Below are 26,703 nucleotides of genomic sequence, written 5' to 3' on the forward strand. Positions count from 1 at the left end.
ACCTGTTTGTTGGTCATAAAAGGAAGCCGGGGAAGCAAGTGAAGGCAGGCCCAGGCCGTGGAGCACATGGGTGAAGTGTGTTCTCTCTGTGAACAAAAAGAAACAGTACCAGGGCTTCCCTGGTGGCTCAGTGGGTGAGAGTCTGCCTGCCGATGCAGGGGACACGGGTTCGTGCCCCGGTCCGGGAAGATCCCACATGCTGCAGAGCGGCTGGGCCTGTGAGCCATGGCCGCTGAGCCTGCGCGTCTGGAGCCTGTGCTCTGCAACGGGAGAGGCCACAACAGTGAGAGGCCCACGTACAGCAAAAACAAAAAAAAAAGAAAAGAAAGAAACAGCACCAAACTCCTGCATCACTGCATCTGACTTTGCTGTCTCTTGTTCCTAATATAGCTCTCTTTATACACTTCGTCTTTGTTTGCCTCTTTAACCTGGAAAGCATTCCGTCTAGTTTCTGCAATGTAGGCCTTGTTTGCAACTTATTTTGTTGAAATTTGAAATATAAATGGTATTACTGATAGGATGATTTTCTTTCTCTTTTTAAAAAGGATACCATTTTGAATCATTCAGAGGTTTCTAAACAAATTTCAGTAGTGTGTGGTGTGTGGGTTAAGAGAATGGACTCAGAGATCAGATGGCCACTTGCTAGCTGTGTGCCCTCGGGTAAATCACTTTTAACTGCTCTGTGACTCAATTTCCCCATCTGTAATAGGGATTTATTAAGACTAACTCATAGGTTGTTGCCAACTCGCTAACCTAATTCATGAAAAGGGCTGATACACATAATAAGTACTTAATATCATTACCTTTATGATTAACTATTATTATTCTCAGATAACATGATGGGTTTTTAATTCTGGTATAGACATATGACCAAGAGCCCTCTTTGGTGTTTTGAGACTGTTGCTTGTATGACATCTTCATCTAAAAGCTGTTTTCCCAAAATTGAGTTATTTGTAGTGAGGTGGATGGACCTAGAGACTGTCATACAGAGTGAAGTAAGTCAGGAAGAAAAAAAAGAAAATACCGTATGGTAAAACGTATGTATGGAATCTAGAAAAAAAAAATGGTTCTGAAGAACCTAGGGGCAGGACAGGAATAAAGATGCAGACATAGAGAATGGACTTGAGGACACGGGGAGGGGGAAGGGTAAGCTGGCAGGAAGTGAGAGAGTGGCATGGACATATAAACACTACCAAATGTAAAATAGATAGCTGGTGGGAAGCAGCCACATAGCACGGGGAGATCAGCTCCGTGCTTTGTGACCACCTAGAGGGGTGGAATAGGGAGGGTGGGAGGGAGACCCAAGAGGGAGGAGATATGGGGATGTATGTATACATAGAGCTGATTCACTTTGTTATAAAGCAGAAACTAACACAACATTGTAAAGCAATTATTCTCCAATAAAGATGTTAAAAAAAAAAGAAAGAAAGAAAACGGGGAATGAGAGGCTCCGAGGGCTATTCCCAGGCCTGCAGGCTCTTCACTGCTTTTGAGAAGGAGAGTAAGTCCTAGGTTCCTTGTGGCGAATCAGCCAAGTTACTGTGGTAGTTCTGTGTCCCATCAAAGAGCACCTGGAAAGCTTGAATGCTGCTGCCTGACACAAAGGAAGCGCTGAGTAAATGTCGGCTGCTGGGTTGCTACCGTTGCTGCCACTGTCACTCAAACAGAGCAGAAGGAGGGTCTTAGTGCCTTTGGGCTGCTGTAACAAAACACTGTGGACTGAGTGGCTCACAAGCACACACGCTGTTTCTCGCAGTTCTGGAGGCTGAGAAGTCCTGGGTGCCGGCAGGTTCGGTGGGACCCGCTGACAGCCCAAGAAAGTGTTCTGGGAAGAAAGTTGTATTTACTCCTAGAAAGATAACTGTGAGAGTTTTTGCTCGTGTTGATGTAAGGGCACTAATCCCATTCATGAGGACCCTGCCCTCATGACCTCTTGCCTCCCAAGGCCCCGCCTCCTAATACCATCACCTTAGGAGTGCAGGTGTCAACATACGAATTTTGGGGAAACAGACATGGAGTCCGCAGCAGAAAGAAATGAAAGAGCAGATATGGGAAGCCATGACATCTGCTTTTGTGTGGTCCATGTGTGTGTGTACACATATATGTATACATACATATATCTACGTGTCTGTGTGTATGTGTATATCTATCTATCTATCTATCTATCTATATATAGTAATCAAGTTGGCACACTTTTCCTATAAAGGAGTAGATAGTAAATATCTTTGGCTTTGTTGGCCATACTAGCTCTGTTGCAGCTACTCAGCCCTGCCATCGTAGTGTGAAAGGAGCCGTAGGCAGTATATCAACTCCTGCGCATGGCTGTGTTCCACTAAAACTTTATTTCCAGGCACAGGCAGCCGTGGGCCTCAGCTTGCCTGTCCCTGATCTAAATAATTCTCATATCGTGCCCATTGGCCTTGGATAGCTGTCAGTATTCCAAGTATAAAGTCCATTAAGTACTTGATAAAGATTCTGCGTTTTAGTGCCTCAAATTGGTGCCCTTGGTATTTGTTCCAGCTGAAGATGCAGAACCAGTGGCACAGCTGCCTAAGTATTAACATGTCTGCTTTTCTCTGCCGAATAAGCACCGTTTCTAAGGGCCGTGAGTGATCATTTAGCAGGTTTTGCTGATGAATCAGGCCAGCATTAATGGGGCAGGATGGTTCACTGCACAACGCGAATGGTTTGTGAAGCCATTGTGAAAGAGGTATGGTTTAGTGGTTTTGCAAGAAACAAAGCATGTACTTAGTTTGTTTTAAATCTGTTTTTATTGCCTAGTTGGACGAAGCACCTTCATGCACCTGCTGTTTCCCTCTCTCATGGATGGTAGCACCTTTCAACCCTAAATGGGAAGGATTTTACTCTTCAAGATCTTTTTTTTTAATTTATTGTTTTTATTGAAGTATAGTTGATTTACAATATCGTGTTCGTTTTAGGTATACGGCAAAGTGATTTGATAGGTGTACAGATATGTATATATATCTATATAGATATGTATAGATCTATATTCTTTTTAAAAATTCGATTCCATTATAATTTATTACAAGATATTGAGTATAGTTCCCTGTGCTATACAGTAAATCCTTGTTGGTTATCTATTTGATGTATAGTAGTGTGTATCTGTTAATCCCATACTCCTCATTTAGCACTCCCCATCTTCCCCTTTGGTAACCATTAAGTTTGTTTTCTATGTCTGTGAGTCTCTTTCTGTTTTGTAAATAATTTCATTTGTACTATTTTTTTAGATTCCACGTATAAGTGATATCATATGTTATTTGTCCCTGTCTGATTTACTTCACTTAGTATGATAATCATCTCTAGGGCCATCCATGTTGCTACAAATGGCATTATTTCAGGTTTTATGGCTGAGTAGTGTCTCATCGTGTACACACCACATCTTCTTTATCCATTCATCTACTGATGGACATTTTGGTTGCTTCCATGCCTTGGCTATTGTGAATAGTGCTGCAATGAACATCGGGGTGCGTGTATCTTTTCAGATTAGTTACTCTTGAAGGTCTTCCTGTGCTTTATAAAAAACGTAGTGCTTGTTTTAAACCTTTCCCAGTTTATCATGATGATACCCTTTTTTCTCCTCGGAATATCTTCACTTCATCTGGTTATCCCCCATTACCATGTGTTATCTGAATTCTGTGACTTGCTTTTCAATGGCAGCAATCCACTCTCGGTGTTTATAAATGCAGCAGAAGTGTGAGTAGACTAGACCTGTGGATTGTGTCCTTTCGGGAGGTGTGCTTCCTCTGGGTCATTGGTTGTCTGCCGTGGTTAGGGTCAGTTAGGCAATAACTGCAGGCCTTTTTGGTTGTCGTGGCCAGGAGGAGGCTTGCTGCTGACGCCTAGTGTGTAGAGGGACCTCCCTGGCGGTCCAGCGGTCAGGACTCGGCACTTTCACCTCCGTGGCCCCAGGTTCAGTCCCCTGGTTGGGGAACTAAGATCCTGCAAGCAGCACGGTGCAGCCAAAAAAAAAAAAATCTGTGTAGAGAGCAGGGATGCTGCTAAACATCCTGCAGTGCACAGGACAGCGCCCCTTCCAACTCCCTGGCCCAACAAAGAATGGTTTGGCCCAAATGTCAGTCATGCCACCACTGAGAAACCTTCCTGAGGAGAGATTCATCAGGGATGCCTTTTGCTTAGCAGGAGGCAAGTCTGTGGGCTTCAGTGACCACTCCAGGCTGCCCGAGCAGTGGACACCAAGGATACTCACACTGAGCTGTCCCAGGAATCTTTCATCAGGGTGCCACCAAGCTCTGTGTTCTGCCTCTTTTTACCAACTTCCACACCTGCCATGGAGCCAGTTCTGAGCATTTGCATCTCTGTCACTGACATCCTGTTCTCTGTTCCTCCCAGTGTCTTGTTGGGGAGAAGAAGGGATGCCCTGAAAGCTGGGGGAAAGCTGAAGAGGCATAAGGCACAGAAGTCGTAGCACTGGCAGACTGAAAATGAATATGCTCATTAGCCCTGGAGCCTCATTGGGAGGGCTGGGGCACTGGTGGCGGCATATGGAGGCTGGCCACCCCCAACACAGGGGCATCCTTCCTGGAGATGCCAGTCTTCCAAGGTGGCATATTACACGGCACCTTGGCACAGGGCAGCAACCGTGACCTAAGAGGAAGTGCTCAAGCAGGCCTCCCCGACAGAGGCCGAGGACATCCCCCTGTTCCACGGTGAATGAATTCCAGAACCGGGAAGTACCCTTGCGACATCAGTTGTCCTCGTTGCATGGACAAGGCGACATGGAAAAGGGATGTTTCCACTAGTTCATGGTCCTCTATGTAGATTAAAAAGCATCTGTGGAAACCATGTAAATGTCCATCGACAGATGAATGGGCTAAAGAAGATGTGGTACATACATACAATGGATTACTTCCTACCCAGCCATTAAAAAGAATGAAGTAATGCCATTTGCAGCAACACGGATGGACCTAGAGATGATCACACTAAGCGAAGTAAGTCAGACAGAGAAAGAAAAATACCCTATGACATCACTTATAGGTGGAATCTAAAATATGACACAAAACAGAAACAGACTCACAGACAGAGAGAACAGACTTGTGGTTGCCAAGATGGAGGGCGGGGAAGGGACTGAGTGGGAGTTTGGGATTAGCAGATGCAAACTATTATATATAGAATGGATAAACAACAAGGTCCTACTATATAGCACACGGAACTATATTTAATGTTCTGCAACAGATCATAATGGAAAAGAATATATATATGTATAACTGAGTCACTTTGCTGTACAGAAGAAACAAACACAACATTGTAAGTCAACTATCCTTCAATAAAAATTTTTTTTTAAATCTTGTGATGAACCATAATGGGAAAGAATATGAAAAAGAATGTGTATATGTATAACGGAACCATTTTGCTGTACAGCAGACATTAACACAACATTGTAAATCAGCTATACTTCAATAAAATAAATTTAAACTAGAAAAAGTGTCTGTGTTCCTGCTGCTCTTGCCTCTGCTTCTCCCTTCAGCTCCTGAGCACTCCTTAGCCCCGTGTGGTAGTAAAGGAAATGGAGGCCCAGCCCAGTGAAGGGGCCTGGCCCAGACACTCAGCCCCCGTGTGGCCGAGCTAGGACGGAACCCAGGACTCCTGACACTTTGTCTGCCTGGCCCTCCCACTTGCCTTGATGAAATCTGCTTGGCCAGAAATCAAGAAGAAAGTCTTACAAACAAATGGACTGAAAGCAAGCATTGATTTGGAGGCCACACATACATCTGTCCAAAGAAATGCAGCTAATGTAAATGTAAGCAAATAGGAGGACTCTTTCCAGCAGTGACATGGAACATTACAGCAAGGGTTTGAAGATAACCTCGTTCGTTTCCAGTCATGATTTACTGTCATCTCCAGTAGCGGACCCAAGTGTTCAAGGTCATGGTTCCCTTACAGAGCTTTATCCCCCTTAGTCATCATTTTGCTTTAGTGGGGGGACATTCCTTCTAGCAGATGGCTTTCAGCCCTCCTCCTTGCAGAAGCCTCAGACTCCCACACACCCCGCCCCCGCCATTTGTCTTCACTGCTCCATCCCCTTCTTTCAGTAGTCCTTCACTGAGTATCGTCATCAACATGTTCTAGAAATGGAATCTACTTTGAAGAGCAGTATCCCGTGGAGAGACAAGAAAGTTATGCAACCAAACTATATCCCCAACCCAGATAAAGAGCAATCCAGGACATATTCAAGTCTTGGCTTAGAAGTGGGTTTGCACCCAGTTCTTTACAAGTTGCCTGCACTGTATCTGTGGCTGCTGCCGATTCAGAGCCACTGGTGGTCCAGCTGGGAATGGGCTTGGCATCCACCTGGAGAATTTAAGAATTTAGGTTCCTATGCCTGTGGGTCTTAGAGTAAGTAAGGTTAAAAAGGTGAATCTTGGAGTCACATAGTGTAGAGTTGAAATTCTAGTTCAGCCTCTCATCACATGTATGGACCTTGGACAGGTTATCTTATTTCTCCAGCATTTGTCCTTCTCATGTGTAAAACAGAAACACCAACTCTCAACAGCTGCTGTGAAGATTGAGATAATGGACACAAAGTGCCCAGGTTTGATTAAAGGTGGTAAGGTAGTTAGAATCTGCTGTGTTTCACGTGACTTAAGTAGCATTTCTAACAAATATCATGTTATTAACACATATATGTGGAACCTAGAAAAATGGTACAGATGAACCCGTTTGCAGGGCAGAAATAGAGACATAGATGTAGAGAACAAACGTATGGACCTGAAGGGGGGAAAGTGGCGGGGGTGGTGGTGTGATGAATTGGGAGATTGGGACTGACATGCATACACTAATATGTATAAAATGGATAACTAATAAGAACCTGCTGTATTAAAAAATTAATAAAATAAAATTCAAACATTCCCCCCAAAAGTAGCATTTTTATGGCCCTGTGTTACTTGAGGGAATAAATGAGTGGGTGAGCAGATGAATGAAATAATACTTCTGTAGACTGAATTTTGTATTTCCCTTCCGAACACACACACACACACACACAAATACATATGCTGAAGCATCATCCCCAGTGTGATATTTGGAGGCGGAGCCTTTAGGGGGTGATTAGGTCATGAGGATGGGGCCCTCGTGAATGCGATTGGTCCCCTTCTAAGAGGCCGCATGGAGCTCCCTTGCTCCTTCCACGTGGTGAGGTTACAGGGAAAAGACAGTCATCTGTGGACCAGGAAGTGGGCTCTCACCAGACACTGAATTTGCCAGTACCTTGATCTTGGACTTCAGCCTCCGGAACTGTGAGAAATAAATGTCTGCTGCTGACACCACCCAGTGTGTGGTGTTTTTTTATAGCAGCTGGAACGGACTAAGACATAGACCAAAAGCTTGACTTTTCCCCCACAGCTGCTCCATCGGTCACTGAGATGTGTTTGTCAGGAGCCCTGGTCACAGTCAAGGCTGTGCTCTGGTGGAACACTCTGTAGAAGTTTCTGGGTGGAGTTTTGTGGTGGGTTGCAATTGGTGTCCTACTGCCTGAGTTTGGAGCTAGTGATTGGGGTGTGTCAGTTAATTTTGGGAGATCTCAGGACCCGATCCGTAAAAGGGGGAAAAGAGAATGAGGGAATGACTGCAGAGGGTTACGGAATTAGGAGGAAGTCCTTGGAGCAGTGCCTGACTGAGAGTGCGTACCGTGTCAGGGCTGGCGGGTGTTATTTTATTACTGCCGCGGCGGGCGTAGTCCTGCACTAGACCTTGTGAAGATACCAGGACGATAACAAATGGCTCTCAGTCCAGTGTCCCGTCCCATCAGCTGGTGGAGACACGAATGGAAGAGATGGTAGGAGCCAGGTGGGCGGGGCTGTCACCCAGGAAGAATTCTTACGAGAGAGAAGCCATTGTGGCCCAGAGTATATAAGGATGAGCCCATGCGATGGGGAGTCCGGCCGAGAACCCACTCGGTCCTGCTCCATCCATTGACCTCAGATTTTTCTAGGCTACCCCTTGCCGGAAAATGAGTGATAAAAGCTTGGAGATGAAGACTGTCCACAGGGTGGCAGAGACTCAGGGGGATAGAGTCACTGGTTAACACAGGGGTGGGTGGTTCTGTTCTGTCAGGAGTGGGTAGGGGAACGGAGGGCAGAGAGAGAGAGAAAACAAGTTAGAGGGAGGAGGGAAGGCTGACCGCAAAGGGTGTTTGTTCATGTCCTTCAGAGAGTAAGAGCGGAAGGACCCTGGGCGGGGAGAGCCTCCGAGGCGCTCTCCCGTACGGTCTAACGTAGGGGCTTACAGTGTATAAAGAAATACACACAAGTTAATAGCGGCTACAGTGCTACCCCTGAAGTAAGTCTCAAGTGCCTATTTTACATTTTCTTAATAACGAGGCCACGAGCAGGAGGTGGGGTGAGAAGCAGGGAGTGGAGAGAGAAACGGACGCAGATGCGGGCAGAGCTCTTCTCGCGTGAGGGAACATTCCCGCCTGCTGAGCGTTTTGTTCACTGCAAAGGCTGCTTGTGTTTTGGTAACGAAAGGCACAAGCCCTGAGGATGTTGACTCTGATGCAGGCCAGGGGCCCCGCCGGGGCTGATGAACGTGCGTGCGGCTCGAGACGCAGGGAGACCCCCGCCAGCCCCCCGCCAGCGTGTACCATGACCCGGGGTGATGGGAGGGCGCTCATGGCAGAGACAGCTTGGGAGCGGGCTGCCCGGGACCCACGCAGGTGAGGGTCTGACAGAGCACAAGGCAGCCTGTGCGTCGGACCCGCACCCCCGTCCCCCATGGACCCCCGGCTCCTCCTGCCCTGTGCCCTCCTTTACTGAAACAGGCACTGTTTGCTCCCTGCAGTCACCGTCCTGACTTGCCTCCCGACGTTTTCATCCAAGCAGCTCCATCCACACCTCATCTGCAAGCCCCTCTCACTTGCCCAGTGTTGTCAGCAGCTTCCTACAGAGGCACTTGGTGGGGGGTGCTAGGGGAGGAAGGGGGGAACCCAGCACCTCTTAGCCAGGGGCATCGCCCAGTTTTTCGGTAAAAGGACCCAAGGCCACACCACTGAGTCCGGACCCACCTCTTTTTCTTTGGACGGTCGGTGGTGAGATCCATGTGCCGTGAGCCCTGCAAGGAGAGTGCAGGCAGACACGAGCCTGAACTTCTGGAAGGAGCCCTGCAAAGCCAGGCGGAGAGCCCTGCCGCCTGACTTCTGTTACAGAAACCTTGAACCCGGGCAGACACGGGCCTCTTTGGCTTTTAATAACGCGGGAAGGGCTCTACCTTTACAGCTGTTTTCCCGTCCCGTACAAGCAGAGGCCTGCCTCCGTCTGCATCTCTCCCTCTCTCTGCCGGATCCTGCCCGCGACACCCCACGTCAGAGGCCGGGCATCCTACGGCCACATCCCTTCCGCTCTTAAGCGCGTCTGACATCAGCGGTGCCACCTTTTCGGTCTCAGTGGCTGTGCCTTCCGCCCTCGGTCCAGGCTTCACGGAACGCTGGCCTCCCTGTCTTGCTGCAGGTTTTTCGCACTCGGCCTTCACGTTCGGTATCGAGAGCCACATAAGCCAGTCCAACATCAACGGGACTCTAGTGCCGCCGGCCGCCCTCATCTCCATCCTGCAGAAGGGCCTGCAGTATGTGGAGGCGGAGATCAGCATCAACGAGGTACGTGCACCGCGGGGCGGGGCCGAGCCACACAGACGCCGGAGCGTGCCCGCGCCGGGAAGACGCGCCCCCTTAGCACACGGCTCCCCGCCGTCTCTCACGGTCGGTTAGGGTTCCTTATCTCTCTGCGGTAGATACTTTCTCCAGTGGGGGACGGCGCTTCTGTTGCACCCAAGGAGCAATCTTCCGAGGCCCTTTATTTAGCTGGGTGTGTGGTTTTCCATATCCATGTGCACATCGCCAGCTGTTGACTGAAGTCACACTACGTTGCCCAGTGGGAAAACCACGCAGCAGATCTGCAGCTGCTTTATACAGGCATCCCTGGGTACGCACCGGGGATGGTTCCGCGACCTGCCGCGGGTACCAAAAGCCATAGTGCTCAGGTCCCGCAGTTGGCCCTCCTGCATCCGCAGATTCCACACCCGCGGATTCTGCCAACCGCGGATGGTCAACATAGTAGTAAACATGTTGGAAAAAAGAATCTGCATATAGTGGGCCCAGCCAGTTCAGACCTGTGTTGTTCAAGGGTCAGGGGTCCTTCAGGACAGGTGTGGGCCTTGCACGTGCACAGAACATGCCCTCCCCCCTGGAATAGTTTGAGCAGTTCAGTCGAAGAGGGATCCTGGGAAACATTTGCCTAGAATCTGTGTTTCGTGTGAACCCGATAGAGGGCACAGCCAGAGGCCACGGAGGATAGATGAGGACTGTTGCGTCCGAGAGGATTCCAGGGGGTGGTTTTGTTACTCGTTGAAGAGCTGCAGGGGAAGGCGGCAGTTGTATCCATAATTATACATTCAAGTCACTCCAATTTGTTTGTGTCCCCTCCCTCTTTATAGATGGGGGCCCAGTGTCCCCCTCCCTCTTTATAGATTGGGGCCCAGTGAGTCCTTGGGCCAACGTCATACCAATGTTTAAATGGGCTCTTTTGGTTGAACACAGTGCCCCTCTCCCCTGTTCTGTTTTGCTCTTGGGATCGTCCTGTGAAGAGGCCCGAGGCCTCCCCTGCATCTCGGCCTGAGCCCCTCTGATTTTCACCACACTTCCCGCCCTCTCTCCTTCTCTCTGCCCTCGTGTCTCCCCCCACGGTGTGGCACACTGCTTTGCACCAACTTCCCGTCTTCTGTCACGGTCCGTCCTGCACGGCTGACGCCGTCCACTGCCCACGTGCCCCTCTTTACCACCAAGTGTCCCCTTCCCAGGTCACACCACCCTCGGGCCCGTCTTCCTGAACCCTTCCAGTTCCCTCCATCCCCTCTCCCTCTGGACTGCTCTCACCCTTACAAGCCTTTTTTTTATATATATATCTTTATTGGAGTATAATTGCATTACAATGCTGTGTTCGTTTCTGCTGTATAACAAAGTGAGTCAGTTATACATATACATATGTCCCCATATCTCTTCCCTCTTGAGTCTCCCTCACAAGCCTGTCTTATGCATAGCATTTAACTCCACTTTCTTTTCAGCTTTTAAAACTACGGAAGGAGTGTATCTTGTGTTCTGTCACGTGTATTCCTCTGCTGTTTTCCAAAACCCCACATCCTTGAAAACACCTGAGTGTCCGCCTACCCTGTGCTCTTTCTTGCCTAACAACGGGCAGTCTCCTCTTTCCTTGTCTTACATTGGGTGCCTGGGATCTTCCACCAGCAACTTGAGGCCCCGTCGCGTCTCTCTGCGTCTCTCTTTCCACAAAACAAACAAGTGTGGGGATAGGGTTACAGGACCCCAGAGGCCCCACCAGCTCTCAGATTGTGTGATGCTGAGTGAGATTGGATTTCCCTTCCCCCTGCCCCTGTGCCCCCTGCCCCAGTTTCCACGTCTTTCATCTGCGGAGGAGCCCCCATACCTTCTCTTTCTTGGCCATTCAAAGTCCAGTGTGTCCAGAGGAGAGCGAAAGGTCGTCTCATTTGTCCCTTAGGTTTCGGGTAGTTAAAAGTGAGACAGTGTGCTTTTAGAGCTTAAACTAGAAGGTTTTTTGTCACCCTGGGCAGTTACAACCTTTTGCAAAATCATCATCCATTTGGGGCTTGAATATACGAAGAAGGAAGGTGACGTAGAAGCGGGCTGACCAGTTGGTCAGCACTGGCCCCTCCGTGGCTGGAACCCGGGCAGCTGATGAGGTGACTGGCTACTTTTTCCCATGTTCTGTGTCATTTTATATTGTTTCCCTTATTTTCAAATATTGTATAGTAACCTGTAGTCAGCCGGGGTGATGTTTCATTCACACACTGTGTTGCTGAAACTTAGGTCCTTCAGTTCTTCCTAATTTAGGAGAAAACAGGCTAAAACGGGTTTGCACATCCAGTAGACACACTGAGAGGCTCTGAGTTTCATGTGACTGATCTTTGGAGCGCTTTCTAAGGAAAGAACTGTCTCCCGTGGTGCTCAGTGTGTTTGGAAATGTTTTCATCATCTATGGAAGCCAGAGACTCAAAGGAAGTTCGGGAAAGAGGAAGTGTAACGAAACAGTGCTGTGGTTAGAGTGTCGTGGCTGTGTTAGTCTGTGCCCTGATCCCAGGAAGTCATTTCAGATGGCAGCAGATGTGTGTGTTTTAGTACATCAGACGGACAGATGCATTAGGAATCGGATCGTGAGCGGTGCAGGGATGTCTGATTTGGGCTTGCCGTCTCCGAAGATACATCTGTCCCGTCAAAGGGGAGTGGTTCCACACTTGTCAGAGCGCCTGGGCGGGGTTTCCCACCCTCGGCACTCTTGACACTTGGGGGCCAGATCATTCCTTGCTACGGGGCCGTCCTGGGCCCTGGGGGGTGTGGAGTAGCATCCCTGGTCTCCACCCACTAGATGCCGGGAGCACCTCCACAGTCGTGACAACCAAAAATGCCTCCAGACTTGACCAAATGTCCCCCGAGGGGGTAAAATCACCCCCCTGTTGAGGAGCAGTGCGTCAGGGGTAGCCCTGTCGTCGTGACAGGAAGTGTCCGCGTTCAGGTTGGCATCTGCCGAGTGCTGGGTGCCCCTGGCAGTGGCAGGCACTCCGGGCCCTCCGCGGACGCTCGCTCTTGCCAGCCCCTACCCGCCTGCCCACTCCGTGATCCCTTCCCCTGGCTCAGGACGCCCGGCCCGGCGCGGCTCCCGGGAGCCCGCGTGTGTGTCCCCGACGCGCGCCCGTCTCGCCGGGGGCTGACGTCTGCGCCTGGGCTCTGTCCGCAGGACGGCACGGTGTTCGACGGCCGCCCGATAGAATCACTGTCCCTGATTGACGCGGTGATGCCCGACGTGGTGCAGACGCGGCAGCAGGCGTTCCGGGAGAAGCTGGCGCAACAGCAGGCCAGCGTGGCGGCCACGGCGGCGGCGGCGGCGGCGGTAGCCCCGGCGGCCACGGCGGCCGTTTCCCAGCAGAATCCACCAAAGAACGGCGAGGCCACGGTGAACGGGGAAGAGAACGGAGCACACGCGATAAGTGAGTGCGGGGCTCCAGAGCTTCGCGCTCCTGGCAGCCTCTCTCTGGTCTCTGAGTCCGGGGCGAGCCCCGCAGGCTCCTTCCAGCCTGCCTGCTGGGCGGTGTGTGTGCGTCAGTGTCTAGGGTTTGCTTACTCTGTGGCTGGGAGGGCTTCGTGCTTTGGGTTTTTTCACTGAGATCCTTGGACACAGCGTCCTTTACTTACACGTCCTCAGCTTTAGGAGATTGTGCTGCTCTGAGAACTCCTTTGTTCCACCTGGTGATTACTGTCCGGCACAGAAAGGCGGCCCCCGCGCCGTCCTCCGGCCTCGTGGACAAACTCTGACCTAACACTCGGAGCTCACGGTCACTGACAGGGCACCCGGCCCAGGCAGCAAGTGCTGTCTTATTTGGTGGTTGCATCAGGGTCCCCATTAGGTAATGGCCCTAAAGTGTCTGGCAGACAAGTCGGAGACCGTGAATCTTTACCCAGGGAACCTGCCGGAACTTTGACATGCGGCTTATCAACTCGGAGACAGCTTCAAGGTCTAAGCTCAGAGTGTGTGTGTGCATTGCGCACATGCGTGTGACTGTGTGCACGCGTGTGTGTTCTTCCTCTTCTGAAAATCATTTCCCTCTGAGCAGCCGTGCCGCCCCCGCGGGGGCAGCTCATTCCCCCGCCCCGGCACAGGCCCTCTCCTGCTAGAGTCGAGATGCAGCTCCCAGCGCTGCGCGGGAAGCCAGGGCAGGCTGCATTGCGGGTCATGTTACAGCAGGGTGGCTTAAAGCCCATCTGTCTAGCGTCAGGTGTAAAGACCTCCCGCCGGCAGGCCCCGTGATCACTGTTAACGAGGTCCAAAATGACGGGACAGGGAAAGAAGAAGAAAAAATAGGTGGCTTGTACCCACGGATCCCTTACGGGCTGCCCACTCCCGTGGGGTACATCCCTCAAGGCGCCCAAAATAAAGAAAACAGGAAGGAGGTACGTGTCCTTGTCTTCTTAGTCTCCGCCCCAGGCAGTGATCGTAACTGGTGAGCTCTGAGAAATCCGTATATCTGCCGAGACAGAAATTTTGCAAACTTATAAATTGCACCGTGTATTTTAAATCTTAACCTCTAGGAGAGTGTGGCCACGTGGAGACCGTTGTGTGCCTTAAGGAACGCTGGTGGCTGGCAGGCAGGTAGCCTTTGTTTCAGGAGTCCCTGGGCGTTACTTTTCACCTGAGGGCTGGCCGGCGCCCCATCCCACGTACACCGTCCAGTGGTTTCCGACTCTCACTTTGTCCCTGAGACTAGTCCCACCTGCTCTTTGCTCCCATCTTGCTACAAGGCAGGCTGTGGCCTGAATGTAGCCTCTGAAGTGATACTTCATTCTAATCTTCAAGAATCTTTTTTCTTGTGCCACATAGGGGGGAAACGGCCACTCTCCAGGGGGAATCTCTTCTGGGTGGCACTTAGCGTGGCTTGTCACCCTTCCAGAGCCTGGACCCTATGGGTCATCTGGAAGGAGGACTGCTTGGGTTCAGAAGCCTGGTGGTTCTGCTTGGCTTGAAAAGCATGGTATGCAGATGCCTCCAGTCAGAAAACAGCACTGGAGTCCCAAGCCTCTGAGGGTGTTTGAAGGCAGAGGGGTTTAGGGTGGCAAGCCTTCTGGCAGGATGATGGCGTACCCCCGTGGTAGCTTCACAGATAAGGAGCATCACAGATAAGCCGCTCACAAGGGTGCTTCCAGGGAAGATCTGTTGTCCTGTCAAGAGAAGGAACCTTCCGGCTCTGCTCACGAGCCAGCTGGCTGTTATCTTTTCTGTCCAGTCTTGTTCCGGCTGTTGTTAGAAATAAGCCTCGCCCTAGTTATAAAGAATAAATACCAGTTTTTATTCCTCTATCAAATTTGGAGACTGTGAAGAAATGTCACCTATCTACTAAATTACACAATACCCATGATTTGGTTGTAAACGTCGTGGGTGACGGCAGAGGAGGTTGTTTGTAAAACCCACGTGCCCTGAGGCTGTTTCCTCGGTATCCGTCAGACCTGTGTCTTTTCCTGTTTCCTGTGGCAGATAATCATTCAAAACCAATGGAAATAGATGGGGACGTGGAGATTCCACCCAACAAAGCCACAGTCCTTCGGGGCCATGAGTCTGAGGTGTTCATCTGTGCCTGGAACCCTGTCAGTGATCTCCTGGCTTCCGGGTAAGGGTGTCCGGCTGGGGGTGCCCAGGGTCTGGCTGTCTGAGTTCTCCCTCACAGGACACGTGTTCCCCCGCCGTACCTCGTTGGTGGCATCTTCCCAGTGAGTGCAGACCAGGGCTGGGGGCGCCCCGAGTTCCGCAGGCTGTGCAGAAGTGCCCGGTCCGGCCGTTTTCTCAGCGGGGTGGGGAGCAATGCACAGACATTTCAAATTACTAAGTGCAAAAAAGGTCGGGAAGAGAAAACCACTGTGAGTCAGGACGGAGGACCCCGTGCCGAGGATGCCCGACCTAGCCAGACAGCAAGTAGCAGTGCGCATTGCTGGGCCTGGGACCGGAAGCTGAATGCTGTGTGTGTTCCTTGCGCAGATCTGGAGATTCAACCGCCAGGATATGGAACCTCAACGAAAACAGCAACGGGGGCTCCACGCAGCTCGTGCTGAGGCACTGTATACGGGAGGGGGGGCACGACGTCCCCAGTAACAAAGACGTGACCTCGCTGGACTGGAACGTAAGCCTCCGCCACCGCCCAGACACTCGAACACGTGTACACCACAGCGAGGGCCGCCGTGATGCTGACGGAGCCGGGCAGACGCAGGAAGGGGGCAGTACTGTTGGTCAGCCCACCCTGGGGGGTTGGCGTCCGTTTCTGAGCGCTCCTCCCGAGGCCCTCCGTGTGGGCGGACCTCTAGCTGGGTATTCAGTAGCCCCACGTTGGCAGGATGGAGTCTGTCTCGTGATTTTATCAGGGAACCCGTTCTGCTGGTGCTCTGTGAGTTGTCAGGAAGGAAAGTTGACTTTCCACCCTGAGGCTTCAGCACCTATGCTACGTGCATTTAATACGTGAGAGACACAGCTCTCTGACTCTTTCTTTTTTTTTTTTTTTTTTTTTTTTGATTGGAACATCTTTTGATTTGCTTGCCCTTTATCATGTTTATGCATATTCTGTCATTTCACCACTCGTCTCTATTTGCACATATTTTTAAGAGCTCACCTAAGTCTCCAGGAGTCTCACGATAACTTTTTGTACAGTATTTTTTGTTTTTTGGGTTTTTTTTGCGGTACGTGGGCCTCTCACTGTTGTGGCCTCTCCCGTTGCGGAGCACAGGCTCCGGATGTGCAGGCTCAGAGGCCATGGCTCACGGGCCCAGCCGCTCCGCGGCACGTGGGATCTTCCCAGACCGGGGCACGAACCCGCATCCCCTGCATCGGCAGGCGGACTCTCAACCACTGCGCCACCAGGGAAGCCCCGTACAGTATTTTTAATGGACGTCGTCAGTGCTGAGGGGTTGCCATGTGTTTTCCTTGCCCCCTCGCCTCCTTGTTGGTTGTATGCGGGGAGCCTGTTTGGTCGCACATTTTATTTAATAGGACGGCAGTGCGAGCTATAAAGTAGGCCAGCGGGACTGGGGAGTCTCGTGACTGGGAACCTGTCGTTGACATCGGGTGCTCCAGCCCGGGGCTAATGAGAGGGGCTCTTTTCCAGTGCTGCCTCTGCTAAGCTGTTTCTGTTGGTCTGTGTTTCTCCCTGGCCTGCAGAGTGACGGCACGCTGTTGGCTACAGGTTCCTATGACGGTTTTGCAAGAATATGGACGGAAGATGGTAAGTCCGGACTCCCTTGTGTTGGGGTCGGAGAGGAGGTGCTGGGTTTGTCATCATCCAGTGAACAGACTGAGGCTCGGAAGTCACCCTGCTCGCTGTGTTTGTGTTTTACGTACCAGGTAACCTGGCCAGCACCTTAGGCCAACATAAAGGCCCCATCTTTGCCTTGAAATGGAACAAGAAGGGGAATTACATTTTGAGTGCCGGAGTAGACAAAGTGAGTGTCTGCTTAAGATACATACATTGCTGTGATCTGTAGATGCTTATTTATGTCTAATCTCAGGTAACATCGTGCTTTCTATGAATTCTGAGAATTCGGCCTCCCGTTAAGAAATCAGAAGGATCTCTTTTGTTTGTTTCTGTGGTTTTGATCTTAGTGTTCGTTTATAGCACATTGTGTCTTAATGTGCTGTAGACTGCTCTACAGACCTTGATCAAAGCTCTCCCCCGGCCCGTCACACCTTTTACTTTGAGGTTCATAGTTCACTGATAGAAAGAAGAAAATCCCCAAATTGCGTTTGTCCACTGCTTGAAGAAGCCCACTGGCGTGGGGTGACCTCTGCATAAACTTACACCCCCCAGAGTGATTTTAGGAACACAAACGGTTTTCTCTCCCCAGGCTTCTGTTTTCCTAGTCTGACGACTTGTTGCTTCGCGCTGTAGACCACAGGCTTCCCTGAGAGCAGGAGTAAGGTAGATGCCCATGCGAGGGGCTGGGCTCTCTGGGCTGATGCGGCCCATTTCACAGAGGGGGAAATGGAGCCCCAGAGAACTTCACTAATTTGCCTCGGGACACATTGGTATAAAGTCGGATTGGAACTCAGGCCCTGGACGCCAATGACAACTGCCCTTTAGCTTTCACACTCTTCCAGAGAATTCTTTGCATCTGCAGGCCCTCCCTGTCCCTGAGGCCGTTTTTTATAATCATTGTGGATTTTCTACCTGATTATCTTCTGTTTCTGCCAGGCGATGAACTGGATGGTTAGTGGAAATGCACATTTGGAATTCTAGTAGCCTCTGAGTCAGACCCTATCTGCCATGATTAGTCAACCATGGCAGGAGTAATAGTCATGTTCTGTAAAGTGATATATTCTCAGGGAGGAAATGTAATTTAGGGATGTTGGCTTTGACCTTCAGTGCGTGCTTAACCCAAAGTGGCTAAAATGTGTTTCAGTTTCTTGAAAGCTTTTGCCTAAGGAATACTTTCTTTTGCCCAGTGTATATTTAACATTAAAACATCAACAAGTTGTTACAATTATTGATGTAGTAGGTGAAATTGTATCAGAATTGTGGAAGGGTTTATATGTTCTCTGCCTTGCCAGATTTGTGAGTGGCTCAATTAAGAAAAAAAGTTATACTCCATCAAACAAAAAATTGTTGGGAATTCCCTGGCAGTCCAGTGGTTAGGACTCCGCACTTTCGCTGCCAAGGGCCCGGGTTCAGTTCCCGGTTGGGGAACTAAGATTCTATATAAGCTCTGCAGCGCGGCCTAAAAAAAAAAAAAATGGTTAATTGGTCTAGAGCTGGCCGAAAGTTTCAGAGATACTCATTGCTCTGAGTATTTCCTCTGAAAATTACTGCTGTTGATACGAAATAGAACTAGTTCTTCTTAAAGGAAAATCTTTATTAAACGTCATTGACAGGGAGGTGTAAAGGTTCCGATTGAGTTGAAAATTCCAGTAGATGAAGAACTAATTCCCGTGGTCTTCATCGAGCTGCCAGATGCCTTCTTCCCTAAGTGCCTCCCAACTTTAGTACGTTCTTAAGCATTTGTGATTTACTTTGTTTTCCGGGGAGGAGATCATTTTTTTTTTCCTCCTTACATATAGACCCATAAATCAGTGCCAGACCCCAGTGTAACCCAATTCTCTACTCTGTCTAGTGATCCCAATTCATGGAGTGACGGTCAGGGGAATTTTCAGAAATACTCATTTCTGCAGCTTTTCATTGGGAAAAGTGCCAAAAAGGTGTTTATCGTTATAGTTTTTTCAATAGCTTTTCATGTTTGGGGATAAGGGGGATTTCCCACCAAAACTGGTAGTTTCGTGAGTATCAGTTACAGCTGCTGTGTCTGGTGGAATAACCAGTGCGTGTGGCCAACTTCATGAGTGTGACCCTCTGGATCGTTAAGTGTGTAAGACACACCCAGGATTCCAAAGACACGGGTGAAAAAGAGAATGCCAAATATCTTGTTGATATGAGTATGTTGATCTTATGTTGAAATGATAATATTTTCGCCCTGCTGGAGTGAAATAAACTTTATTGTTAAAATTAGTTTTACTGGTTTCTTTTTTAATTTTTTAGTGTGGTGACTGAACATTTTAAACTTGCTGTGTGACTTGCATGCTATTTATATACTGTTTATTGGACAGTGCTGCTTTAGAAAAAAGAGGGACTCACTGCATTTTCTTGTATCATAAATTTTTCTAGAGGAAACTTTGCAAGAAGAATAGTAACTAACTTTTTTTTTTTTTTTTTTTTTTTTGCGGAGCACAGACCACAATAATTTGGGATGCCCACACAGGAGAGGCCAAACAGCAGTTTCCGTTTCATTCCGGTGAGTATTTTTAAAAATTTCCCTTTTTATTCTTTGTCATTCAAAAATAATGACTCAGAGTCCTAGGAAGTGTCCCTTAAAGTAATGGTGAATGTGTACAGGATGGCGTGCATGGAATATAGCTGGTAGCGAGGAAACCCTTCTCACAGGAAGCACTGCTCTAGAGGTCTCCAACGTACGATACCCTCAGCGCTCGTTTGCTCAAAAGTTTAAAGACAAAGCTGCGAACCAGCCCCAGAACTGGTGTGGGCTCCTGTCTGCTGCTGCCCTAAGGGCGCTGGGTCGGGGGCGTCCCTAAGACCTCGCCCAGCTTCCGCAGTTCACCCGGGAGGACCCCCAGGGCGTGCAGTTGAGTTCATAGCTCAGATGGATTACAGTAAAAGGATCCAGAGCAGTGTCGGCAGAGCGCAAAGGCACGTGGGGCGAGATCCAGACCTTCCAAAGGTTGTCTCCTGATGGGGTCGCGTAGGACCTGCTGGGTTCCCCCGGAAGCATGCGGTGATCGTGCGTGTGAAAGGTCGTGTGAAGTCAGCGGAGGCTGGTGCCCAGCATTTCTGGTTAGTAGGCACCCTGTGCCTGCCTGCACCCGAATTCTGCACTCCCAGGAGGCGCGTGGGATTCAGCGTAAACCACGTTGTTTGCACAGACAGTGGAGGCCCAGAAGCCGTTCTTACCGGTTAGGACATGCTGGGAAATCCGAATTCCCAGGCTTGGGCCAATGCCATCCCTGCCGCCACGGCTTCCTGCAGGGAGCAGTGTCAGGCCTGCAGTGGTCTTGCCTGCTCGGATGGGTAGCTGCTGTTCTCGACCACACACGTCGCTGTGTGTGTCGGGTCCTCACCAGGCCACGTGGGGCAGCTGGGGGTCTAGGGAGTCCAGGTTCCCAGATTCCCACCTGATGCTTCACGTTCCATGTGACTCAGTCCTGTTGTTAGACGTGGTCTCTTACCTTAGGACAGAGGTGGAGACGAATACACTGTCAGGAGAAGCTGGCTTGAAGTCGACGGCAGGGGGCGGATGCTGCTTCCCTTCCCGAGAGGCGCCTGCTCCACTGAGAGGGAGTCGCTGAGTGTACAGGGTGGACGTTTACTGTGTCAGGTGGCCCCGGGACAGTGTTCAGGAGGGGATCCGAGGGTCTTTCCTGCTGGGTATTTCTGGGTGCCTGGTGATGGTCTGAACCAGAGGACTGGCCCCGAGGAATCCCCAAGACGGTGCATCTCCGCCATGCCCAGGGAGGGCTCCACGCGGGGGACATACATGGTCTTGCAGGGAGCAGACCATGAGGAAAGGTCCTGACAAGGCTTTGACACGACTGTGACAAATGCGTGGGCGCCAGCGTCTGTCACTCCACGCGGCACTCCATTCCCTCCTGACGGAGGCAGACCGGGGAGGTGCCGGTTTGCACCCCGCTCCCCTGCAGAGGCAGCCCGTCTCTTCCACGGCTGTGCTTGGGACCACACCGGAGACACCTGCTCGGGCCGCCAGTGAAGTTTCTTGTTGCTTTAATCTGATGCCACTGATGATGTGGAAGTTGGTGAACGTTTTATAGAATATATTTCCCCACGAGGAAGTGGACAGGGCTCCAAGAGCAGGCAGCTTGGCATCCCAACCTGTGTCTGTGTGTGTCTGTGTGTGTATGTGCCTGTGCGTGTCTCTGTGTGGGTGTGCTTGGACCAGGCAGAATATACAAAGCGCTCCCCACTGTCTAGTTCCACGGCATTTCTGTCCTCCCATCAGGAGACCCCTACCCACTAAGAACCCACTCCCCATTCCCCCTTTCCCCAGTCCCGGGCAACCCAGTCTCCAGGTTTTGATCTGTGTGTGTCATCTCCATGTCAGACATCTGTGCTGTAGACTCTGCAGCCCAAAGCCAGTGAGTCTGGTGGATGTCCATCGAGTTTGGCATAAGTCCCAAGCCCATCCCTACCTTTGCTGTCAGGACGGATGCAGTGACAGGGCAGAGGCGCAGAATACCAGGTGTGCTGGCGTCCGTGCTCACGTGACGGGGGGATATCTGTGATGAAGAGAGCTCTGGCTTCTGTTTTTCAGAGAATGATTTGCCCAAAATAACCATCAGTAAGGTTCGTCTAACAGTTTTATCTTAAGAATTCGTGTACCAAGGCTTCCCAGAGCGTTGCCAAGGTCCATGGAGTGGCTTTCCATCCCGCAGACCACATGTCTCTTGTGTCCTGAGGGAGCTTCTCACCTGCGGTTTTGCTGCCCACGAGGTCGACCCATATCCCATTGCTGGGTCAGGAAGCTCCGTGTGTTATTTGCCCTTTCTCTGTAGTGTCAAGCGGTGTGGTAGAGACTGTCCAAGATGGAAAGAAAGGGCGCTGTTTTTCAGGATGAAGCACAGGCAGGGAGAGCGGTAGGGGCACCTTTCCTTAGCGTTTGATGGGTGGATCTGTGAAACCGCCTTGACCCGTAGGTGTTCGCCCTGAAGGCCTGGCGGGGTGCGTCCGCTGCTGCGTGGAAAAAGCCAGTCTCCAAGGGTCACATGCTGGATGATGCCATTTACATAACATTCTCGAAATGACGAAATTTTAGATGTGGAGCCAGAGTTGAGGGGTGGTCCAGGGGGGGCTTGGTGTGCTGGTGACGTGGCAGAGGGAGGTCCTCGTGGCGATGGAACAGGGTTCTGGATCTTGACTGCGGTGGTCGTTGCGCAGGCCTGCGCACGTGATCGAACAGTGCAGCACTGCACACGCGTGGCGCCCATTCACCTTCTGGGTCTGGGCGTTGTACTGTAGGGGCATAAAATGCCACCAGCGGGGGAAGGGTACAGCGTGGGGCCTCTCTATTACATCTTCGCGGCGTCCTGCGATTCTGTAAGCATTTCAAAATTAAAAGTTTTTTTTTTTTTAAAGCGAAGTAGTAATGCTTGGCTGTACCTAGAGTGCTGCTGACGGTCAAACATCATTGGCCAAGTGTGGGCAGGGAGGCCACACAGACCCCCAGAATAGCTTAGCCCCGTTACCTGGCCCCACCCACACTGGATGGTGAGCTCCTGGGGGAGGGCAGGGTCCTGGCAGCACCGTCGACGCAGAATGGGGCCGGACGCCTGAGTACACAGCATCCTCCGTTCAGATGGCAGGGGTTCAGCGCACGGTAATTCTTACGGCCAGGTGCTGGTCACCAGCCCCTGAAACGCCCGCCAGATGGTCCCTCTTCCAGGCGTATTAATTGCACACCCCACTGCAGAGGCTGGCCCAGGAATTCGGGGTTTGGCTCCTGCAGTGTCGTCAACGGCAGCAGCTGCGGCTTTGCTCTTTGCTCCCTGGCTCCCGGGAACGTCCTGACCAAGTGGATCCGGTTCCTTTGTTCCACTGGGCACAAGCGGGAAATGTAGCAGAAACCGGGGGCCCGTGCTGAACCGCTCTGCAGGGGGTGTGACACACACAGATGCACGCCCTGGGTTGTTGAAAAAGCCAGTGCTGCCTCCCGGCCAGATCCTCCCACCCATAGCCTCTGTGTGGGGACAGAGCTGGACAGGGGAGCTGAGGGGACCCGGCCCTGCAGCTGTGGAAGGCTGGCGCGTGTGCACGGGTGCACCTCGTACTTGAAGGCTGAGCACGGGAGGGGGCGGTCCGAGTTAGCGTATCCTGAGGAAGCTGGATTCTTCTCCCAGTTCAGTGCTGACCTGCCTGTAAGAAGCACACGTGGGACATGGTTAGGGGGTCGATCCGTCGATGAAGATCTCACCGGGGGCTTGCAGGACTTAACCCTCTGTTTGCCCAGAAGCAAGGAAGTGTGTGGAGAGAACAAAGATGCTGAGTAGTCTCCTGGGGAGGTTGGGAGAAGGAAAGAGGGCCGTCACCATCCCCCAAACCTCACAGAGCTCTTGGAGCCACTTGCCCCTGAGAAAGGCCCAGGAGCCAGAGGCAGTGTTCATCGTAAGGTCACTTGTGTCCCCTCAGGGGTTCCTGTCAACGATAAGCATCCTCCAGTTGGTGGAAGGCATTAATTGTGTGGTGGGGGATTTTTGGGGGCTGCGGCACGTGGCTTGTGGGCTTTCAGTTCCCCGGCCGGGGATGGAAGCCGGGCCCTCGGCAGTGAGCACAGAGTCCTAGCCGCTGGACCACCAGGGAAGTCCCTGTGGGAGGTTTTCTCAGTGCGGATACCCTGAACATAGGATATGAAATCTTCCTCTCCTCTCTATCTAAAACAAATCCGATCAGCCCAGCACAGTGATATTCCCGGGAGCGGCAAGGTGCGGGAGAAGACGGCGTGCTTCTCCCCTACCGTGTCTCCCCTGTGCCGGGGGAGCAAGGGACTGCGCTTACGGCACCTGAGGTGTCACGGGGTCTCGCTCCGGAGGCCTCTGGGTGTCCCTCCAAGTGCGAAGGACAGACTCTAAGGGAGTGAGGGACAGAGGCGGTGTTCCCACTGGGGGTGCTGCTGTGTCTCGTCCTTAGGCTTCTTGACTGTGCTCTTACTTCTGAGTCACCTGAGCTCTGTGCACGACTGCTAAACGCAAATGTTCCCCCCGACCGTTTGCTGCTCCACAGCCCCTGCTCTCGACGTGGACTGGCAGAACAACACCACCTTCGCTTCCTGTAGCACAGACATGTGCATCCACGTCTGCAGGCTCGGCTGTGACCGCCCGGTCAAAACGTTCCAGGGACACACAGTAAGCGCACGTTCCGACCGTGGGGCTCGGGTTCCTGTGGATGTGCTGGGAGCTGGGAGCTGGCTCCCCTCTGCCAAGGGTTAAAGGATGCTGTGACTGCAGACCAGTTCTTGGGCAGCCCACTGCTCCTTGGGCTGCTGTAGCTATCTCAGGTGATGGGCTAACCCAGTTATCCATCTGGGCAGGCAGTGGGGGAAAAAAAAAAAAAAAGTGACCTGACATGAGCCAGATGTTGGATTTTGCGGGAAAGCCTTTAAAGTAGCTATTATTCGACTCTATGAGGAAATAAAGGAAAGGCTGCTTGTAATGAGTGAATAGATGTGCAAGGGTAGCAGAGGAAGGAAGACTGTTCTTAAAACAGTCAAGTGGAAATCTCAGAATCGAGAGGTAGAACGTCTGAAGTGAAGATCTTAATGGATGGTGGAGAGATTGCAGAAATACGGTTAGTAAACCTGAAGAGAGATCATAGAAACTAGCCAATTTGAAGAACTGATAAAAGATTGAATGAATGAATGAATAGAGGCTTAATGACCTACAAGACAGTGTGAAGCACTGTAGCATATATGTGTAATGGAAAGAGAAGACAAGAGAATGGAACAGAAAAATTATTTGACACGATGATTTTGCCAAATTTTCCTAAATTGGGTGGAAAACGTCAACATTCAATCCAAGAAACTCAAGACACCAGCTGACTTCTCACTGAATTCGTTTTTTTAATTAATTAATCTTTTTTATCAAGGTATTGTTAATTTACAATATTATATAAGTTTCAGGTGTACAACATAGCGATTCAAATTTTTAAAGATTATAGTCTATTTATAGTTATTATAAAATATTGGGTATATTCCCTGTGCTGTACGATGTATCCTGGTAGCTTATTTATTTTGTACATAATAGTTTGTACCTCTTAATCCCCTCCCGTCGTGCCCCTCCCCCTTCCCCAGCAATAACCGTTAGCTTGTTCTCTGTATCTCTGAGTCTGCTTCTTTTTTCTTATATTCACTAGTTTGTTGTATTTTTTAATTTTTTTATTTTTATTTTTTTTTTATAAATTTATTTATTTAATTTATTTTGGCTCTGTTGGGTCTTTGTTGTTGCACGGGCTTTCTCTAGTTGTGGTGAGCGGGGGCTACTCTTTGTTGCGGTGCGTGGGCTTCTCATTGCGGTGGCTTCTCTTGTTGTGGAACACGGGCCCTAGGTGCGTGGGCTTCAGTAGTTGTGGCTCGTGGGCTCTAGAGCCCAAGCTCAGCAGTTCTGGCGCACGGGCTTAGATGCTCCCTGGCATGTGGGATCTTCCCGGCCCAGGGCTTGAACCCGAGTCCCCTGCATTGGCAGGCGGATTCTTAACCACTGCGCCACCAGGGAAGCCCTGTTGTATTTTTTTTAGATTCCACATATAAGTGATAGCATACGATATTCGTCTGACTTAGTTCATTCACTAAGCATAATACCCTCCAAGTTCATGTTGTTGCCAGTGGCAGAATTTCATTCTTTTCTTGTCTAAGTAGCATTCCGTGTGTGTGTGTGTGTGTGTGTGTGTGTGTGTGTGTGTGTGTACCACATCTTCTTTATCCATTCATCTACTGATGGACACTTAGGTTGCTCCCATGTCTTGGCTATTGTAAATAATGGTGCTGTGAACATTGAAGTGCGTGTGTCTTTTCACATTAACATTTTTGCTCTCTGGAGGTATCATCAGATTCTCCCGCATAGCCCACGAGGCTCTTCACAGCCTTTCCCTGGCAGAGCCCTTTGGTGTGCAGCGCCCCCGCCTCTACCCCGGTCCTCCTGGAGGACCTGTTGGCTGGGAGCACCTCACACCTGCATTGCTCCCCGCCTTTGGCTCACGGCATCCCTTGCCACTAACTTACCTGACATAACTTGCACTGTCCGTGGCACTTGCCTGTTTCCTTATACCCACTTTTTCCAGCTTCTGTCCCTACAGGTCCCTACTTCCAAAAGAAGGTTCTTTCAGAGCCCAGGGACCAATTGTCCTGTTAACATCTTGTCGTGGCTATAAACAGACCCTTCTTTTTTAATTTTTCTGACCTCAACTTATTTCTCCTCTACGCCTAGACCGTCCCCGAGCTTTTACTAGGAAATCTTTGTGACTTGCCAGCTGCCCCGTTTGGGACTTTCATGCCCTCGCACCACCTGGCTCTTTAAACGGGTCCCATGGCAGCCCACCATTCCACACAAGCCGTGAGCTAAATGTAGTTGAGCTGATTTCTTCCCGAGACCCCGTGCGCCGTTTCTGGATGCTTTCTGGGAACTGTGACTTGGGCTGCAGACGGAGGGAGAGGAAACTCCACTTTCACCCTGGAAGATGGGAGGGGGCTCGACTGGGGACGGCCAGTGGGCACCAGCTCCCTCTTGCAGGCAGGCCCTCGGAGATGCACCCTCGGGTTCTGTTCTCAGCAGTTACGCTCAGAGCCCCCCACGCTGCCCTTGTCCCTGGTGTGCATCTCTCACCAGGCACCGCTTCTCTCGGTGTCCTCCTGGGTCCGCTTGCCTGTGCGCACAGGCTCAGTCCGGCCGCCTCGACCTCCTGGGCTCACCCACAGGCCTGCCCCTTGTACTGCAGGTTCCAGTCCCTCCCTATTTTCTGGGCCTTCCACCTCGGGTACCACAGGGAACACAGACGCAGCCTTATCCCCCCCTGTCTCGCACGTTCAGCACTCAGTGCCCTTAGCGAGTA

At 50.8% G+C, this 26,703-nt stretch overlaps 1 protein-coding gene across 4 annotated transcripts in view; it reads left to right on the top strand.

The window, feature by feature from the left end:
- Positions 1–26,703, top strand: part of TBL1X (transducin beta like 1 X-linked) — a 224,290-nt gene that overhangs the window by 189,702 nt on the left and 7,885 nt on the right. For all 4 annotated transcript variants that reach the window (XM_082610656.1, XM_082610657.1, XM_082610655.1 and 1 more), the window contains 8 exons: positions 9,480–9,625; positions 12,795–13,044; positions 15,084–15,216; positions 15,582–15,723; positions 16,752–16,815; positions 16,935–17,032; positions 19,312–19,372; positions 23,884–24,005. In XM_082610656.1, coding sequence (XP_082466782.1) covers positions 9,480–9,625; positions 12,795–13,044; positions 15,084–15,216; positions 15,582–15,723; positions 16,752–16,815; positions 16,935–17,032; positions 19,312–19,372; positions 23,884–24,005 — 1,016 coding nt within the window. The remainder of the gene's footprint in view (positions 1–9,479; positions 9,626–12,794; positions 13,045–15,083; positions 15,217–15,581; positions 15,724–16,751; positions 16,816–16,934; positions 17,033–19,311; positions 19,373–23,883; positions 24,006–26,703) is intronic.

This window comes from Mesoplodon mirus, assembly GCF_964341445.2.
Source record: "Mesoplodon mirus genome assembly, chromosome: X".
Lineage (NCBI taxonomy): Eukaryota > Metazoa > Chordata > Mammalia > Artiodactyla > Ziphiidae > Mesoplodon > Mesoplodon mirus.